The sequence below is a fragment of the Lathamus discolor genome, chromosome Z (genome assembly GCF_037157495.1).
Source record: "Lathamus discolor isolate bLatDis1 chromosome Z, bLatDis1.hap1, whole genome shotgun sequence".
Lineage (NCBI taxonomy): Eukaryota > Metazoa > Chordata > Aves > Psittaciformes > Psittacidae > Lathamus > Lathamus discolor.
The window spans coordinates 85,358,522-85,378,089 of NC_088909.1; the positions used below are offsets into that span (position 1 = coordinate 85,358,522).

General features: G+C 36.8%; 1 protein-coding gene across 1 annotated transcript in view; it reads left to right on the forward strand.

Annotated features, from left to right (window-relative positions):
- The window catches only part of SV2C (synaptic vesicle glycoprotein 2C), a 76,701-nt gene that overhangs the window by 31,745 nt on the left and 25,388 nt on the right, over positions 1–19,568 (forward strand). Inside the window, exon 3 of the mRNA XM_065662067.1 lies at positions 1,387–1,538. Within this exon, the coding sequence (XP_065518139.1) occupies positions 1,387–1,538 (152 nt within the window). The remainder of the gene's footprint in view (positions 1–1,386; positions 1,539–19,568) is intronic.

The window sequence follows — 19,568 nt, forward strand, 5'->3', positions numbered from 1 at the left end:
GATCAGGGTAAGCATTACTTAGCAACAACCAAAATACCAGTGTGTTACCAGCGTTGTTCTCAGACTAAAGCCAAAACACAGCAATGCACCAGCTACTAAGAAAAAGTGAACTCCATTCCAGCCGAAACTGGGACAATATCTAACTAGAGTTAATGGAGGTATAAACCTTTCCAGCACTGGCAGAGAATATAAGAACTAGCAGGGTCAACTATGATAAACATTCATTGTAAAGGTGAGAGCTGACAAGTGATACTTCATGAAGAGCTGTCTAGAAAGAAGTGACAAAACATCAGACCCCTAAACAAGTATGACAGCTCAATCCAGTATTTTATTGTTCTATCTCAATGTAAAAATAAACTATTGCTATGGCACTGAATTTTCTTTGGAGTGAAAAACCATTTCTGCATGCATATTTTCCTTTTTAATATTTGTTTTAATCTGTTTCAAGCTTCCTTCTTTTTGCTCCCAGTGTGGCAGCTCCCAGATGACATCATAAATATGTATTTAACTTTGAAACTCAGTTAAAAATTCAATCCATGCAAGATACTGCTTTCAAGCATGTAATCTAGTGTGTGAGAATATCTCTTCAAGATTCACAGATATTTTCTAGCAGGGAAAATAAAATCCGCAAGGACTCGTCCTGCTGTGGAACATTTGACAACTTGCATTGGTAACAAAGAGGTAAAGACAGTAGATAATCTGTAAGCCAGTACTGAAAATGATACATGTTTTGAGTTACTCTAATTTTTGTAAAACCAAGTTAAACTAACCAACTTTCAGACAGTGTTTATTTTTACCATGTGAAAAAATTAATATTTTATGAATGCATAGGCTTTTAATAGAAAAGTCAAAAGCCATCATCGGCCTATCAAATCCCATAGTACAAATGAATAGAACCTCTTTTTAAATATGCAGTATTAGTAACAGAGCTGGCATTTACTTACTCCTTGATTACCTAAAGCATGAGGTAAGATTTAGAGAAATTTCTGTTATTCTTTGGAAAAATTACTTACCTTTTCAAATAAAACTAATGTATTTTGACACTTGTCAGAAGACTCCCATAATTTTAAGATTTCTGTAATGGTGAAAGTCAACCACTATGTGCAGCCTTCTGTTCCGGCAGCTGACACGTTGACAATTCCTTGAACACTGAATGCAACTAAATGTACATACAGTTTTAAAGGAAATATCTGACAAAAATTGTCCAAACTAGTGAAAATTTCCTCAAGAGTTTCCCAATACATGGTGCACTTTGAGAAAAAAATAATTCTTTACCAGAAAAGCTGCTTGCAGTCTGGTTTTTCAATGACTGCAGCTATGAGCTTGTTCAAACTTCAAGTATCTGTTACTCTCTCAACTTCATCCATAATATGTATCTACTTTTAGGATTGGTGGAGCTGTGCCTACAGTCTTCTCCTATTTTTCGGAAGTGCTTGCTCGGGAGAAACGAGGTGAACACCTGAGTTGGCTCTGTATGTTTTGGATGATTGGTGGCATCTACGCTTCTGCAATGGCTTGGGCAATAATTCCTCATTATGGTAAGAAAGAACATCTCCTAGTGATTTGTAGCTCTTCGACTGTGAAAGTAAAGATCCTGAAATATAATTTAAAAAGGGGACTTCATGTCTGTTCCTAAAATACTGACCCTGCTGTCAAGAAAGAATAATTATTCCTTCTGGTAGGAATAATAAGAATAGATTGTACCCTAAATAACAAACAATGTATTAAAATGGTGAAACATAGTCAAACCCCATGTTTAGTCAGATTCTTTAAATTACTAAAAACCTGGACACATAAAAATACAATCGGTGGTTGTGTTGAATCTGGAGAAAATAGGTGTGGAGACTTGCATCAGAGAAAATAAACGTTAAATTGCTGGATGTCAAACTTGTGCTCACGTTGTTTGTATGATTCAGAGGTCAAATGTCAAATACACATTCTTGAGAAAGAAGAGTAAGGACAATTAATGCTTATAGTGATAATTCTGAATATGAAACTATGCTGAATGTTTCACTCTTAATAGAAGAACTAGAAGTCTAGAAGTAGAGAAATTAAACAGAGTGTACTGTTCAATTATGTAGGGGTGCTGTAGGGGTGAATGAGGGCAGGTAGTACAGAAAGCTTGCAATGGCTGAAGTTATACACACATACAATATAAGCCACTTTGTGAAAGAGTTCTTTACTGCCCTGACATGGTTAAACATTATGTGGAGGTACAGATTCAATTCTTAGTCTCTTGGGTTTGCCTTTTGCATGTGTTAAGTGCTCACCGGTCTCCAAGGTTGCTGAGACAGCTCAGGGGCTCTTAAAAATTAGCCTCTGCAAGCACTTCTCTCTGGCAGTCCTCAAGACAAGTAAAGCAGAGCTGTGAGTTAGCTGGCATCCAAAGCAGCTTTCTTTAGCCAAGCAATGAGGTTTATCACAGTTGGATTGTGAAAGAGATGACAACTTCATAACATTTGGCCTAAGTTATTGGAACATTCAGCAAGCAGTAATGTCCAGAAATGAATTATAATAATTCAGACTAATCAAATATCTCAACTGTTGCATTAAAATTAATTTTTCCACAAACCTGAATCTATGTCTTCAACCTTGCCTTTTGTCTTTGAACTGCTGGAAGTAAAGAGAGTAATTATTGCTGACAAAGTATAATATGGATAATTTATTTTTTGTCCAATTAGTAAATTGCTCTGAATGCCAAGTACTTTTCACTTTCCTATGGATTTTTATTTTTCTTATCTTTGGGTGGAAAAGGAAAACATTATGACAGATATATGTTGTCTGATTTCATTGTGGATTTTATAAATAACTCCATAACCTTTACTAATGTGCTTTTAAAAGACCACATGGCAGTATATCAGTGAATAATAATACACTTCTTTATACCAAGGTAGTAGCAGTAGAGAGAAAAGTTTTCTTCTTTCTTTAGCAGTGGAAGAATATCAGCAACAAAAATAGATTCTGCACCTCTTTTTGTGTGTGTGTATCCTGCAAAAATATTTATGAAATAATATTAAAGCAACTATAAAACCAAATTTTAAAAGACAGTATTCTTCAGTGTTGGCTATAGAATCATGGAATCAGCTTGGCTGGAAAAGATCTTTAAGATCACTAAGTCCAACTGTTACCCCAGGATTGCCAAGTCTACCATTAAGCTGTGTCACTAAGGGCATCTACACAATTTTCGAACACTTCCAGGGGTGGTGATTCCACCAGTGCCCTGTGCAGCCTGTTCCAATGCTTGATCACCTTTTGGTGAAGAAACTTTTCCTGATACTCAGTCTAAACCTTCTTTGCGCAGCTGGAGGCCATTTCCTCTTGTTCTATTCCTTGTTACCTGAAGGAAGACACCAGCCACCTCCTTACTCCATCCCGTTTTCAGGTTACTGTGCAGAGTGATGAGGTCCTTCCTGAGCCTTCACTTCTTCAGAATAAACAAACCCAGTTCCCCCTGCTGTTCCTCATCAGACTTGTGATCCAGACCCTTCACCAGCTCCATTGCCTTTCTCTGGACCCGCTCCAGCACCTCAATGTATCTTTTGCAGTGAGGGGCCAAGAACTGAACACAAGACTCAAGAGGTAGCCTCACCAGTGCTGAGTACAGGGGGATTACAAATCACTCCCTTTACAGTGTAGTAAAGAAAATTGTAATAGCCAAAAAGAGTAGGCTAAAAAGCAAGCTATGAACAAGAGAAACAATCCTTCCTCACAGGAAAAGAAGTGGGGTTAAATATAATTTTAACAAAATTAAATAAAATATATTTATGGATTTTGATGAGGTCATGAAAAAGTCTTCACTTTGACCAAACTTTTTTATTACACTGTAAAATTTAAAACCTGTCTTTGTTTGTAGAACAAATCTGGAATCACCTAGCCCATGATCGGGGCAGACTTCATTGTCATAATGCTGTGCCAAGTTTTCAGTCATTGCCAAGGGCTCCCAGGGCAAACCCTGCTCTGGCACTTGGGAGTGTGTTGTCATACATTGCTATACCATCCTGGAAACACACTAGGGCAGGCAAGCACCAGTGCAGACCCCTGAACCATTTTTATCATGTGCATTCATGGCATGACTACACAGCAGCCTTGTGTAGTTGTATTTTCCCTTTTACAATTTCTACATGGTTTTCATGGAATCATTTTGAAAGAATTAAGCAAAAATACCAATCACTTCTAGTCTTTCTCATCATTCACATCTCCACTGACCAGGAAGCAAAACAGAATTATAAACAAAGTAGGCCAGCCATTTCTAAGCCTCACTTATATAGTGCGCAGTGATTTCTGAGCTCTCCGCTTCTCATATGCAAACAGAGTTGATTTTTCCCAGTTGAACTCAGAAGTTACTCAGCAGTAGTGAATCCATAGCAAGTTGCATCTGTCAAAAAGTAATAAATTGCTATTGAGCATGGCAGAATTATTGTTAAATGAATAGAAAAATACCATGCCAGCAGAGTAGAATAATTTCATAGATTTTTTTTCCTCTTTTACAAATGTCTTCCTCTCATTTGTACCACCCTTGTATAAGCCACTTTAAAAGGTCCTAGATTCACAGCTGGTATATGTTATCTGGCCCAAGGCAGCCAGTGAAGGTATCTATACAAGTTTACCAGCTGAACATTTAGCTATATCTTTCTGTGAGAAATAAAAAAGATTGCATTCTGTATATGTAACAGTTTATCTCTGTTTGGGTTCAAGCAGCACAAGAATGTCTGAAACCTGAGTAACACTCTGAAGCACAAAATAAAGGCAAGCTAGCAGTTGCCTTGACATCAGTGTGTTGTTAAAAGAAGAATTAGCATGATGTAGATGTAGCTCTGCAGTGACCACACATGGAAAAATGAGTATCATCTCTAAGACCAGCATCTCTGTCTCAAGGCTCCTTGAATTCTATAGCTGTTGGCTTTTGTTTAAAAATTGAAGGTGAATGTAAACTTGTTCAGAGACTCTAAAAGAAGAGTTCAGGTCATGGAGAAGCTATTAGAAGAAATATCTGCAGAGAAATAGTTCTAATTGCTGCCGATTAACAGAATCCCAGATTAGACTGCCACAAAGAAATTGTTTTATGCAATATTTATATCAGGCTGGATAATAAGGATAATTCTCATTTTATAAATTATTTTGGAAGTTCAACTTTAAATTTAGCATCATATTTTAAGGTAGATTAGTTCAAAGACTGTCAAATGCATCAAGTATGTATTACAGTAGTCTTTAATACATGTACTAGTTTGAGGATAGGGTCAAAAAGAACCATGCAAGTTGTTTTAGCTACTTTACCCCTTTCACTAGGAGAAAAAAAAAAAAAAAAAAAAAAAAAGATGTTATATGATCATCGTTCAAAAAAAAAAAAAAAAAAGTTGCCTGCCATACACATGTATAATTTTAAAAATCACTCTCAATTTTTATTGTGCCAAATCTCCAAACTAAAAATCAGGGGAAGCTGGAGGGGGATTTCAGTGTATTTATATTATTAGTTCTGATATTCCATGCAGTTTTTAATTTTGTGTGTGTGATGTATACAAGCCTTTTCTTGCTTCACAAACTACTGTAAAACCTTCTGAAATCTGAAACATTCCCTAGAGTATTTTGCTTAGTGACTAGCAACTATTGATCTCATTCATTTGTAAGTCTTATTCCTGAACAAGAAGGGGAATACATGGCCAAAAAGAAATTAGACTGCAAGGCAGGGAACAGGATGATGTAGGTGTGCAGGCTGCTAAAGCACAAGCTGCATTTGAAATCTGAAATTTTTGCTATACTCCATCCCTCTACTTCTGGTATTTAGCAGAGGGGAAAGAGGAGAAAACCGTGTCACATAGCTTTAGTGACCAAATCTCTACACTATGATCAGAAGCAGAGAAATTACTTCTCTATATATCCATCAAATTCTGATTAAATTAGGCTTGATTATTCACTAAAAAACTACAAAATTCATAATACAAAATCAAGGACATAGGGAATGTACTACTTTCTAACACACTCAATTGAAAAAAAAAGGTTTAAATCTAAACATTTTTTTCAGACCTGTGTAATCATATTGCGTAACAGGTCTTCATCTAAACTATTCATTTTTCATCAGTAAGGTCTTTTTCTACTCTGTTGAGGACTAGCTACTTGTGTTCATAGCAGAGGTATTTAGCACCATTCAGAGAACACAGACTTGGAAGAGAAAGAAGTGGAATAAGAAATCTAAGGAAAGAAAGCATTCCATTTCAGAACTAGAGATTTCTTGGTTACTTGTAATGTGTCTCTCTAGGTGTAAGTAGGAAGGTATTAAATTGTTTGCCACGTAAGCAGATTTTTCCATTGCATCTGCAAAAACTGCTGTATTTTTCTGTGACTAAAAGAAGTTGCAAATAGTATTTCTACTCCAGCTACTTTTTTGTCTGAATAATTATTTTTAAAATAGCAACTTTTTTACAGTAACACACAACTTAAAAATGCAGACATAGAAATGTCCAAATTATGGACTCACACTTGACTTGCAAAACAGTGTATTTAAAAGATTGATGGTAAATTCTATTTTCCAGATGTTTAATTATGGCTTGTACTTGGAATCTGGTATTCTTTTCCTGGTTTATAAAATATATTTGCTCCTACTTTTCTCTGATGATTTGTACCTATTACTTTTCTTCTGTCAATATCCTTAAATCGCAGAAACTGAAGTGTAGTTTAGATAGGAAAAAAATTAAGATTTGAATACAGATGTAATGTGGTATTAACATAAACTGTCAATTACAGTTACAGAATCTCTGTCAGGGAACATCAAACCACAGCCTCCCCTCAGTAGACTAGACAATGTTAAATTTACCAAACTCAGTACTGGAGACCCGTTGCCCATTCTTAAATCTGCTTTCCTTCAGTAGGTACATTTTTTCATAGGCTCAAGAGTCCATAAATAGTTTCTATTTGTAACCAAGTGTAATTGTGATTAGAATGGAACAATCTGGGTTTTTTTTAGAGTAAGCAGCTTGCGAAGTGACAGAGATTTCTCTTTGTAGCAGAAGAATTGGCAAGGTGAAACAGATCAATTTGTCTGAAGAAATTGACTAGCAATCAAAAAGATCTTTTTATCACCTGTTTGGTAGGTGGCTTGAGAGTTGTTTTGGTAGTATTTTCTATTGTCATGTTTGCTCTATTCTTGTGTCCAGTTGGAGATAAAAAAGATAAAAAAGGTAAACATCTTCAAACCTGCAATACAGTTCCCATTATGGGCTACACTGTAGTAAGGCAAGGAAGTAAGCAGAGAGATGAGGAGATGGAGAGCTACTGGCTCATTTTGCAACTCAGAGCATGTACGACATTGTTCAGTGTTAAGGGGGTATTTAATCTGTCAGCCTGTGGCAGACTAACCTGAGAACATGATGGACTAAAACTGTTCAGTGGCAATGAAGTCAGAAAAACTTTTAACTCCCTTATTCTATGAGTTTTTTTTTGGGGGGGGGCTAAAGTGTTTCTCAGTGGCACATGGCAGCAGAAGTATTAGGATGAAAAAGTCCTACGCCAGTGCTGTATTCTCAGTGGGTTTATAGGGCATGGTGAGAGCTTAGTATCATAGAAAAGTTAGGGCTGGAAAGGACCTTAAGATCATCAAGTTTCAACACCCCTGCCAAGAGCAGGGACACCTCATTCTAGACCATGTCGCTCAAGACTCTGTCCAGCATGGCTTAGCAGTAGAAGCAGAAGGATCTCAGGAGCTATCTATCTTTGAGTACTTCTGATGAACAGAGCTGGATCTTAGTGGTAGGAGCCGCAAGTGTGGATGTACAGATGTTTCAGTCTAGCCTGCTATTCTCCTCCCATTACAAGGAGACAAGAGGGTTTTTTCATCAGAAAAAAACATCAAAGATTCAAAAGGTTGCACTTTTCCATGGTGATGGTTATTCCAAGATGAATGCTATGAAATAATCATTCCACAGCATATTAATCTTACATGGTAAGGCTTTTTCTATTTCACAGCATTTATTTTTATAGAAATTTAAAGGTTAACAAAATGGCTTTGTTACGAAGATGAAGAACTTGAAGCTAATTTTTTCACTAGCAGCTTGTATAAGCTATAACTTCTTCAAATGTAACCCATGAACTTGGGTATCTTAAGGTCTAAGTCAGGGTTGTACCTGGATAGAAATAGAAAATTTTTGACTACTTTGAAAAGTTAAGGTCTTAAGTTCATTATTACTTGTGTGTAAAAACCCCAAGCAACAAAAACCAACAAAACCAAAACAGTAGTAATTACTTTGTTGAGAGTGCACAGATCAGTATCTGCCAAGCATCTTTAGACATAATTTGTGTCCTCAGGTCTATGAGCTTCAAAGTGTCAAAGTTGATGGTGATGCTGCATTTCAAGTGTTTCTTGTAGTGCTTCTAGATCCTGAAATGTTTGCTAGAGGTGGGTCTGAACATTAGAGGAACAGCTTGATTTCACTCACAGCTATTTATTCAGCTGCTGCCAGCATTTCCTCAGTAGTGAGGTGCCAAGCAGCTCATAAATGTGTTATAAATTGTGGTTTCATCTTAGGGAAAAGATTACCAAGTTCCTTCTTCCACCCTTTTCTTTGCTGTAGTCCTCAGAGAGGAATTTGACTATCTCTAATGCAGTGCACCTATCCAATCAAAAGATCAGGATGTGCTTACATTATTTATAATAAAAAGAGCCACACTTGACTGATTTCATGTCGCTGCATCTCTGCAGTGACTGTGTCCAAAACAATAAGAGAAAGAAATGTATTCAATAGTCATATCTATAGAGGTGATTTACTGCAGTACTTTACGTCAACACCTGATTAATGTGAGTTGGAAATAGGAAAAACAGTTATGTGATGGCTGTTTTGTTTCCCTGTTCAAAGTTGAAACCTACTGAAATAGGATGCTGTCAATGATTCAGACATGCAAGAGGTGCATCAGTGATGTCTTCTTTAATCCTGCAGAAGGCTAATAAGAGAAAAGGGTGATTAGCTGCAGAGGGAAAGAAATAAACTGCTTACTGATAAGACAAAAGTAATGAGCTGAACTTTCTGTCAAGGGGAGGTAGTATAGATGATGAAAAAGACTTTCTAATGGTGTGTTAGCATCTGAATAAAGCATCTGAATAAATGAAGCATCTCAATAAAACTGCTACGGAAATAGTGAAAACTCAGTTACTGTAAGTGTAAGATGATATTTTAAGAATATTGTAAAGGCTATTGTTGATTCTGATTTGGAGCAAGTGGATTCCATGAGTGCCCCCTCAAAATCCCATCTACGCTTGTTTTCAGCAAACTATTAAACAGATACTGTTGCTCTCAGGAGTGCTGGGGTGCACCAGAAAAGAGCAAATGAAGAAAACAAAGGCAGAGGGAGAACAGAACTTCAGAATTTAGAAGGAACAAAACAAAAGAAAAAGAAGTAGCACAGGACATTCACAGAACAGGAACTGATCTTTCTCTAATCTAGACCCTCAATTTAAAACACTCTTTTTCTTACTTTTTTTCCTAATAGTCTATTCTTTCATGGTAGTTAAGAACAAATCCAAACTGTGGCAGCAGCTGCTTTCGAAAAATCTGAGTCCAAGGCTCTATTTTCTATTATACAACAGCTTCTGTTCTCTGAATTTTATTAGTTGCCCAGACCAAAGAGATACCAAAGAAGACAGCCTGGGAAGATGGCCTAAGAAAGAGCTTCACGTGTCTTTTCTTACTTGTAAAAAGCTCCTGAATGGACTAATAGATCTGCAGAATTTAATTTTTTTTTTTTTTTTTTTTATCTTGGTGGAAATATTTGATCCAAATTTTGAAACCAAGATCAGCTTTTCAATTTTGCCTTCATGCAACTGCCTTTCTGATACATCTTCTGTCTTCAGAATTCACAAATTTATGAATACCTAAACCAATGAAAGATACTGTTTGAGAGTTAATGGAAGATGTTGAAGCTTCCTTAAGGCTGGATCTGCATTTGCTGTGAGACCGTGTCAGTCTGAACAAATGGAATAGATCAGACATAAAGGCATCTACTACCTAATGCAACATCTGTTGATCTATTTTGCATTCCGCTAGGATGCAAAATGACTCCCAATGTGTTATGCTCCCCTCATACTTGGTGCACTTCCATTAATCTGGTATTCTGCAGGCTGAAGCTATTTTAAATCTGCATTAGTTAAAGTCGGTATGAGGCAGGTTTAATGTTAACCTGAGTTATCAACTCCTACTGGTGAATTGTTCTTCATTTGAAATAATACTGTGAAATTAGATTATACTGAATGTGTATACTTTAAAAAAAAAAATCTTCATCTTTAGGAACAACAAGAATGATGGAACACAGCAGAATTTTAGAATAGATGCTTATGCAGATCCAACTAGGAAAGCAAAACAAATCACTTTGTTTATCAGTTTGCTATGTTTTGTGCCCTAATGCAGGGTTTGATATGGTCATTTGAATGTTTACATTTGCAATTGCTAGAAGCTTAGGTAGTTTTTAGCACATCTACTTAATGAGCACTAAAGATACTCATTAGCGAGCTTCAAATATAATCTTCTCCTGGGCTCTTTAGGTTGATGTGAAAGAGGAAATTTGTTTATTGAGAGGCTCAGTAAAAAGCTACCAAATTGTTTTGTGAGCAGAGAAGCTATGAGGCAATTTCCTGGGGTTTTATTTTTGTCAATGTCTCTGTTATCCAGGCTAACACCCTTGCCTCCTTTCATCCCCCACATCCCTTTCAGGACAGCACAGCAGTACTCAGTTTCTCCTTGCTTTTTCAGATCCCTTTCTGCTACAGTGTGCTCACATTTGCCCTTTCTTGTCCCCAACACTGTGCAATAAGAAACACGCTCACCAGACAGAGTGAGCTCACCAGGAGCTCCTTGCTGTTTTGCAGCCCTGCTCCGGTCTAGCTGCTGTTGGTGTGAAGTCAACAAATTTTGGATTGGGTCAGACTGGTGACAGAGCCAACAGATGGCACAACCAAGGCGTGGTCCCAGCTACCAGGCAGGCCACAGTACCCCTGAGGGACCACTGACTTCTTCAGCCTTTTCCTTTGTGATTATCTTTGAGACTATTTCTTACTGCCAGATTTGATTGAAGCAGGTCAGTCACTTTAAGTAATGCTGGTGGAGGAACTGACAGACAGGTGAACAGTCTGTTTCCATAAACAACACTGTCTAATGCCATAAACATAGTCAATCATTCTTACAGCAATAAAACAATGGCAGCTCCTCATCCTTAGTTTTAATGAAAACTCAGTTTCACACAACGAATGGGCCTTCAGTATAAATTAAAAAAAATTACATCCAAGTTAATGAAGCTGCCTTGAAAGTCTGCTCAGTGACCATCAGAAATGTCTGCAGTGTCAGACATAACCCTTGCTTTTTCCTTGTAGAAACAAATAAGATGCTAATCTGACAAGATTTTAATATTAAAAAGACAGAAAAGCTTTTGGTTTTATGATTGGTCTGTAACAGCTGAAGAAGGTGTTTTGTACAGATGGGCAAAGGAAGAGGTCATTGGTATTATTGTTTGATTATTCAGATACCTAAATATATTCATTTTCTCTGGAACACAGTGCAATAGTACAAGTTTGTCAGTCATACTTGCATATTGTTTGTCTGGCTTATAAAATTGTCTGTGCTGAAGGAGATAGCAATTGTCCTTTTAGCAGCAGTTTCTTTTCACTTTAATAATACACTATATCTATGGATTTGATATACAACTGTAATATCATTTGTCTATTTGCAGTGCAGTTGCCTTTAAAAAAAAATCAAAATAATCCATTACAGAATGGCATTGGATTTCTTTTTCAGGAAACTTGTTTATAGCTTTTCTCAATTTGAAATATTAAATATTGCTTTTGAAAGTCATGCCTACTTCGGTGGAAGTAATTCCTTCAAGGTATATTCAATCATCCATCCATATCTGAGTATGTGAATACAGCATCTGAACAAGTTATTCTTGTTTACACTGGAAGGACCTGTATAAATATATGGAAAAAAACTGATCTACCTCCTCTATAGTGTTTGTGTGCTCAGTCTTCTCCATACAGCTTTGTTATTACACTTTGTAAAAACACCAGCAAAAAACAGTATAAAACAAGAAAAGAGAAACAGCAAAATTTTATAGTCAGGGCTCTTGGCAGAAGTTTTGGTACCTGGTCTCCTCAGTTTTAATGCTGGCCAAGGTGAGGGGATAATGCATTCTACCACTCTCTGTTCCTTTCTTGCTGTATTGTCTTTCATTTCTAGTACAGGGGCTATTTGTTTGGGGGCACTGGAAGTTTGGCTTCTCCTAGTTGTTTCCTGAAGGTAGCATTGCCATATAATAAAAAAGTGAGGAGTCACATCTAAAGAGATCAAGGTAACACATTTAGATTGCTTTGTTTGCCTTCAGAAACCTTATTTCAACCTGATATAAGCATCCGGTTCCTTCATGGTATATAGATATTCTAGACTCTGAGGAAGTCATGAAGCTTTATAAAAGGAAAAAATACAATATAATGCTCTGTTTATTAAACATACTGTATTTTCTTTGTTCCCTTTGATAATTACACTTCAAACACTGTGATTGCATGTCTGTAAGCAAAATCCACCCCCACTCCTCTTCCTTCAGTAGCTATGACAGATTATAACTGACGATCATTGGTACTTGATTTGTGAGTGCAAATAATATTTGTATTGGAAGTGTTTTTCCTAAGTTTGAATTCAAGACTTTCGACCCATGGTTCACATTTTATACAGAAAAGCTCCATGTATTCAACCAAACATGTTTATTTAATTGACTGTTGTTAGTTCAGAAGATAATTCTTAGAATGCATATCTGGTCTACTTATTAGGTCACATAAGCTGCCTTCCTCTCTCTTAGTAATAGCATATTGATCGTTTTAGTTTAAAATTGAAAAATGAAAAACAAAAACCAACCAAACATTAAAAGTAAATTAAATAGCAAAAAAAAAAAAAAAAAAAAAGGAAATGAGACTGCAAACACAGCACTGAAATGTGCATTTAAAAAATATTTTTCTTGCAACAACTTTCAAGCAAATAAGACATAATAAGGTTAAATTCTGAAAGACTTTCTTGAATTGCATTATGTTCTGTTGTTACAGCGCAGCAGCATGTGAAAGGTAAAATGCTTATCACTGGTAAAAGACACAGCCTGTCTGTATTCTTCAGAAAATGTTCCAGTATTTCAATGATGGCTTTGTTTGTAAGTTAGTCTAGATAAGAAAGCCCCATTTTCTTTTCGTAAACTGCAATATTTTATTTTGCCTTTCATGATTGTCTTTTTTGATTAATTGTTTCTCTTTTCTTCTTCAGCTGTGAGCCCATCATTTAAATACCCTTGGTCCAGATGCACATAAATCAGTGGAAGTCCCAAACCAGGACAGAAACACTTACATTTTCAATTAGCTTCCACATTTAACAGCTGCTGGTAGTAGTGTCTACAATAACTCGTCACAATATGTGTTCTCAAGTCTATGGGTAGGCCATGGGGGGCACAACACAAAAATTGCAGACATACCATCGTCTATTTATTTTGTATATTGGTAGGACAACAATATAATCAGATTTTGTTGCAGACAAGTGTTTTATTTCACTCTTGATTTGTAATGACTACGGCATAATGCATCTGGCAATTTTATATTATCTACTTATAAAAGTGTATTTTGTCTGCTGTTGATGAGTACAATTTACTCCTATTGTACTGTTTATCACTGTCCAAACAGATGTTTTGAACTTGGTACACAAACCATTTTTCAGCTCTTAATTAGGTGTAGTAAAATAGAATAGTGGAAACCGTTAAGCACATGTAGAAGACCAGAGGTAAAAAACTTAAAAAGAAATCAAAAGTAAGGTCATGCAAACAAAATCCAAAGCACATTTTAGTGACGTTTGATGGCACAGTCTCAGTGTTGACACTGACCATGATATTTTTAAGCTATGACAGCAGCATCTTTTAATGTGTGCTCTCACCCTTTTTTTCTCTCACATTAGTTGCATCTACTTGATCCATCATCTGTGGAAAGCATGACATGGCCTTTTCTTCTTAGACTGACAAACCTGCAAGTTATGATGTTATCAGGGTAGCGGCCAGCAGCTTTTTCTCTTTGTTTAGCAGATTGTGAAGTGCCTTCACTGAACAGCTGCACAGAGCCAGACACAGGCAAGGACTTTGCAGAACTGCATGAGTACATAAATCTCTGAGGCCACTGACTCAGGCAGCCAAACAGCCACATCAATTATGTGCTACAGTCTTTGTAATGAGATTTTCAATAATATCAGCTAAATATTAACCCTTGGTGGCCTATCATGGGTTGCTTTTTCAATATGTAAGTAATTACAGAATCATTTTTGCAGTTCCTCAGTGTCCATTCCACTTTGGACTACGATGTAAACTCAGTGTAATTATTGAATAGAACTTGTTCATATTTGAAAAATACATATTAAGATTTATACACACTTTTATCTGATTTTTAAGCTGAGAAAATTCTTAGACCATTCTTTGATTCTGTTTATTTTCCAGATCCTGCCAGCTATTGCTGTGGTTTTCAATAGCAGGGATTTCATTAAATGTTTCCAGGCTATACACATGTAAAAATAATTAAGACAGATAAATCTTTCATCCGCAAGCCTTAGTTGGTCAGGTGAGGAGTCTACACATCAACTTAAAAAATGTCTAGTTGTTTTAAATTCAGGAAGGTCACAAGTCACTGATCTATTGCATCCCAGCACTACTTTTGATTCTTTTTTTCTGACTCCATTGTATTACAAGGGCATTAGGAATATTGCAAATGTATGTATGAAAGAATTTTACATCCAAGCACTTACAGCCCATGTTGGTTTCCACAGAGCTGAGGAAGGTGCCATATGAGTCCTAATATCTCTACTTACAAGTAGATGTAGATCTGTATCAGATCTTTAACTGAAAAGGATAAAATTTTCCAAATCCAATTCAGATGCAGAAATATGACAAAAGCAGGCATTTATAGGGAAATAAAACATTTGAACCTTTGATTACAAATCACAGTTCTCTTCAAGTTTTGCGGATGAACCGTGGACAAAATTTTACCTGTACCCATCTACATTAATTTCTACTGGTCTTGGGCAGTTTTCTCTCAGTAAGTCTCTCATAACTGCATACAAGGGAAGTGCAGAACATTCTATTCTTCTATTCATGAATATGCATATTTGCTTACTTAATGATTTTAATTGCAACATGGTGTTTCTCATTTTAAGAGACATAAGTTTTAAGAGAGTTCTTGCACTGATTTGTATCTAGAGTATGCGGTAGAGAGGAAGAAAGCTATTGTGAGGATGTACAAGTAGAACATTTTAGAAACACTGATTTATTATTTAAGCAGAAATGTACAGGTTTGCACTGGAAAATTTTCAAAATCTATGTTCATTATCCAGTGACTGTAATGAGTGAGAACATACCCACTTCCCAAGGAGTATAATAATATTTGCCTTCAGAATGAAGACATGTGGAAGTAATTCAGGCTTGATTCCTAGGACAGGAAGAGGTGGCTGAAGTCTGGCAAAACATCTCAGGACATAGACAAAAGTCTTAATGGTAATGAAAGTCAATATACTGCAGTTCTCTGTTGAAGTGCTATGAAATGTGGTAGGTTTCCAGCCTGACAGGATGGCTGCATTGCATTTGTATTCCGAATTGCTAAGGTACAAAACTGGTTCCTACATGGTGGTTGCCAGGTGGAGGCATTTACATCACCATGACATCTTACCAAAGTGCATTTCTATTATTTTTGTCTAGTTTGAGAACGGAAAATTCTAAGTGGCCAGAGTTAAACAGAAGCAGAAGACTGCTGTGTTGTCTTCACTTCTAAGCAGTGACATTCTTTATTCCTTTCCTGTACATGGAATGCTTTGCTCTTAGCCTTTATTTTTATGCAGTATCATATTAATGGGTGCAATAATGAGCTTAAATCAGGGGATCAATCTAGAAAAGGCTCTCAAAGCTCTGTATGATGATCCCGTATCAGTTGAGCACATCTCCAGGCCCATGTATTAGAGAACAAACCCTAATTCTCTTAGGAATAAGGTGCAGATATATCAAGAAATCATGTAAAGGATTTTGTACAAATTTGATGTTTATCCTTCCCCTCCCCCCTTATGGAGTGATGGCTCTTCATTTCATGTCAATGTCTTTCTTTACGGATTTGAAGAGTACAGTCTTCTCCCAAATGCTTTATATTTTTGCTGTGATTTTCCTCTTATTTTCATGCCCCTGCAGTGTTTCTGAGATCTTCCAGCACTGACTTAAGACTTAACCTGTGTAAGTATTATTATTCCTGTTTTATTGATATGGATGTAGCATATAAATACACAGAAAAGCACAAGGTCTCCAGGGATGGTGCATCCACCACTTCTCTGGGCAACCTGTGCCAGTGTTTTACCACCCTTGTTGTAAAGAATTTCATTCTTACATCCAGCCTCAATCTTCCCTGTTTCAGTTTAAAACCCTTTGTACTATTGCAAGAGGCCCTGCTAAAAAGCCTCTCCCTGTCTTTTTTATAGGTCACTTTTAAGTACTGGAAGGCTGCTCTAAGGTCTCCCCTGAACCTTCTCATCTCCAGGCTGAACAACCCCTTTCCTCAAAGGAGAGGTGCTCCATCCCTTTAATCATTTTTGTGGCCCTCCTCTGGACCCTCTTCAAGAGGTCCCTGTCTTTCCTGTATGGAGGATAATGTTATGGAGTGTGATGGCCTGGAGACTAACTGAAATTATTAAACAATACATATAGAGGGATAGGCATCTTCATCTCGTGTAAGCTGTTTTGCTGTCAGATGATTCTTAGAGCCACTGTTCAAACCAGAATGTTTTCTGCAAAGTGCACTTACCCAAGGCTTGTTTCATCTCTGCTTTATGTGAGTAAAAAGGTAATTTGTCCAACTGTGAGAAGTGCAGGAATCTTCTTGCTATCAGACCTTTCTTAGTAGTATAGTAAGTACAGAAGATGAAAACCAATTCTGAAAATGCCATAAACTACCTCGTACAAAAATCTCTTCTACTCTTTTGCCACCATTTCAACTATTCACTATTATAACTATTATGTCTTTGGAACAGTCCACTGAAGGGAAGATTATCACTGAAGGAGTGAATATGCAGAAAATGTGCAAAGGTCAATTTAGTTTGCAAGTCCTTTCTCTCTGGTTCTGTATAGCTTCTCTTCTGTCCTGTAAGACTTCACAAAAAATGAGCTATTAATGAGTGATTTTGATTTTATTTAGTTGGCTCAGTATTCTTCTCAGAAAGAAAATTGAAGTGCAAGAATAGCTTCCTTTGTTGAAGTCAAGATGCAGATATGCCATTCCCATCAGGCTCCGTACTATCAACAGCTTACTTTAAGTCTCTACATGCATTCATATTTATCTAGATAGGAAGGCAAGTGAGATCCTGATTTCCTAATCATAAATAGACCACTAATTAAACATCCTTTGCCACCTCTAGCATCTGCCAAGATTTGACAGATGACATGACCAGGCTGTTTGGTATCTGCAGTTCTCTTATTAGTGCTTTAATTCTTCTAGAAAATTACACATGTTCATCTCTTCTGCCCTTTTAAAGATTAACTTCTTGCCTGTGATGGCTACTATGAGTCACAACATCCAGCTACAGTCATACTCTGGGGCCAAATGAAAGTCAGATTTCAGACAGACCGTTGCAATCTGTGCACACAATGACTTACAAGCTTCTCTTGCCTTTTTCCCCCACCTTGATCATTGCTAGATATTATGATTCGCAACTATTTTTTTGTTTTGTTTTGTTGTTTTTTTGGTTGGCTTTGTTGTTTGTTGTGGGTTTCTTTTCTATCAGGTGTGTCTCAGATACATTAGCAATTCCGTAGCAAGGAAACAAACATAACAGCTCTGTAATCTGCACAGAGTATATGAAAGGTTAAGTGAAAAGCTGACACATCATTAATACACTATGAATTTTGAGGACATGTAACAGTGCATTATTGTCTGAAATATGAGGATACACAAATTTCCTCCTCAATGAAGAGTAAAACTGGGCAGTACTACAGCATGTACTAGAAACATTTTAAAAATGAATTATTGATATCAGTGTTCAGAGAGAGTACAGCTGGAGACATCACCTAGACTGCAGTGCCATGCACTGGATACAGGGATTATGTCTGATGGTATTACAGAGCAAATTATTTTATATAGAAGGTCAGCCCTGCTTGCAGCTCTCCTGGGGCTTGTCTGAATGGTAGGTAATGTTACCTAAGTGATTGGAGACCTGATAATCTCAAGTCTTCAGATAAGATCAGTGCTGGCACAAGGAAATGATAAATGTCAGTGGTTGACAGCCACCACCTCTGTGGGAGAGGAAATGTGTCTTTAGAAAATGCCTTGTCCCTTTTAATCACAGTTTTAAGCATCAGCAGACCAAGTCTGAGCGTAATGTATTTGTGAAATATATTTATTTAACACTATTACTTTCTTCTTCCATTGAACTGTTGATCCTTATGGCTCCCATGGGTAATTAACATCAGCAGAAGAGCCAGGCAAGTGTGGATGGTATCTAGAGAGTCTTCTACAGGCACCTTTGTTAAGATGCCACATGATGGCCTGCCACACTTCAGCTGTTTTATTACCAGATTCCTTCTGCAGAAATTACCAGCAGCTGACCTGCTGAGGCAGTGGGTTTGTAGAGTATCTAACTATCTCTACAAGCTAAAAATACCACTGTCTTTCCGATATGATATTAACAAGCTAATCACAGGAAAGACATGCATTCTACTGGAATTTCACATCAGACTTGCAAAAATGCCTGTCTAATTGAGCTTCCCCAGCTATATAACTTACCTGAACTTTATTTTTTCCCCCTATTTCACTTTTACCATTATTCTAATCAGTACCACTAAAATACATGTGCTCAAATCCTAGATAACGCTCTCAGTTAAACTTGGTAATGTCAGGACAGACAAATATCACTGCAATAATCTTGTATTTCAGTGCTGCTAGCTGAAAAATATTTCCAGTCCTGCTTCTAATTTTGTTCTAGCTTAGATTTGTGAAATGCTAAATAAAACAGCAATATTTAATAGTAGAAGTGTTTTTGCAGATTTTTTAATTAGTATTATTTGTATTAAGTGCGGTAACAGTGCCACCAGGTGGCAATTTGCAGTAATGACACATCTGCGTTGCTGGAAATACTCTAATTTAAAACGTTAAAAATTGAGCCTGGAAAGCTGAATTTTGACCAAAGACTGTGTGGTGAAACAGAAATAAGAAAAAAATATAAAATTATAGGAGGGATTCTGCAGATGAATCTGTCGAATCTATGAATTTATACAAGTTCCTTCTCTATCCTTCCACCCCTAATTTTAGGGATATTCTTCCATCTACTCCCTCCTTCGATCTACCCAAAGACAGAATTTTATGTAAACTCGCATTTGTAAGTTTCTGACACTGCCATGAATCTTTTTCCTCTGATTTCTACTGCATGACTAACAAAAATTGCTATTGAGAGTGGTCAGTCTTTAGCTAACTATGGTGTAAAATCCCTCTATTCTGATTGGCTTTCTTTACCCACACTGGTCTCTTAGAAAGGTGTTTCACAGCTGTAGGCACGCATATT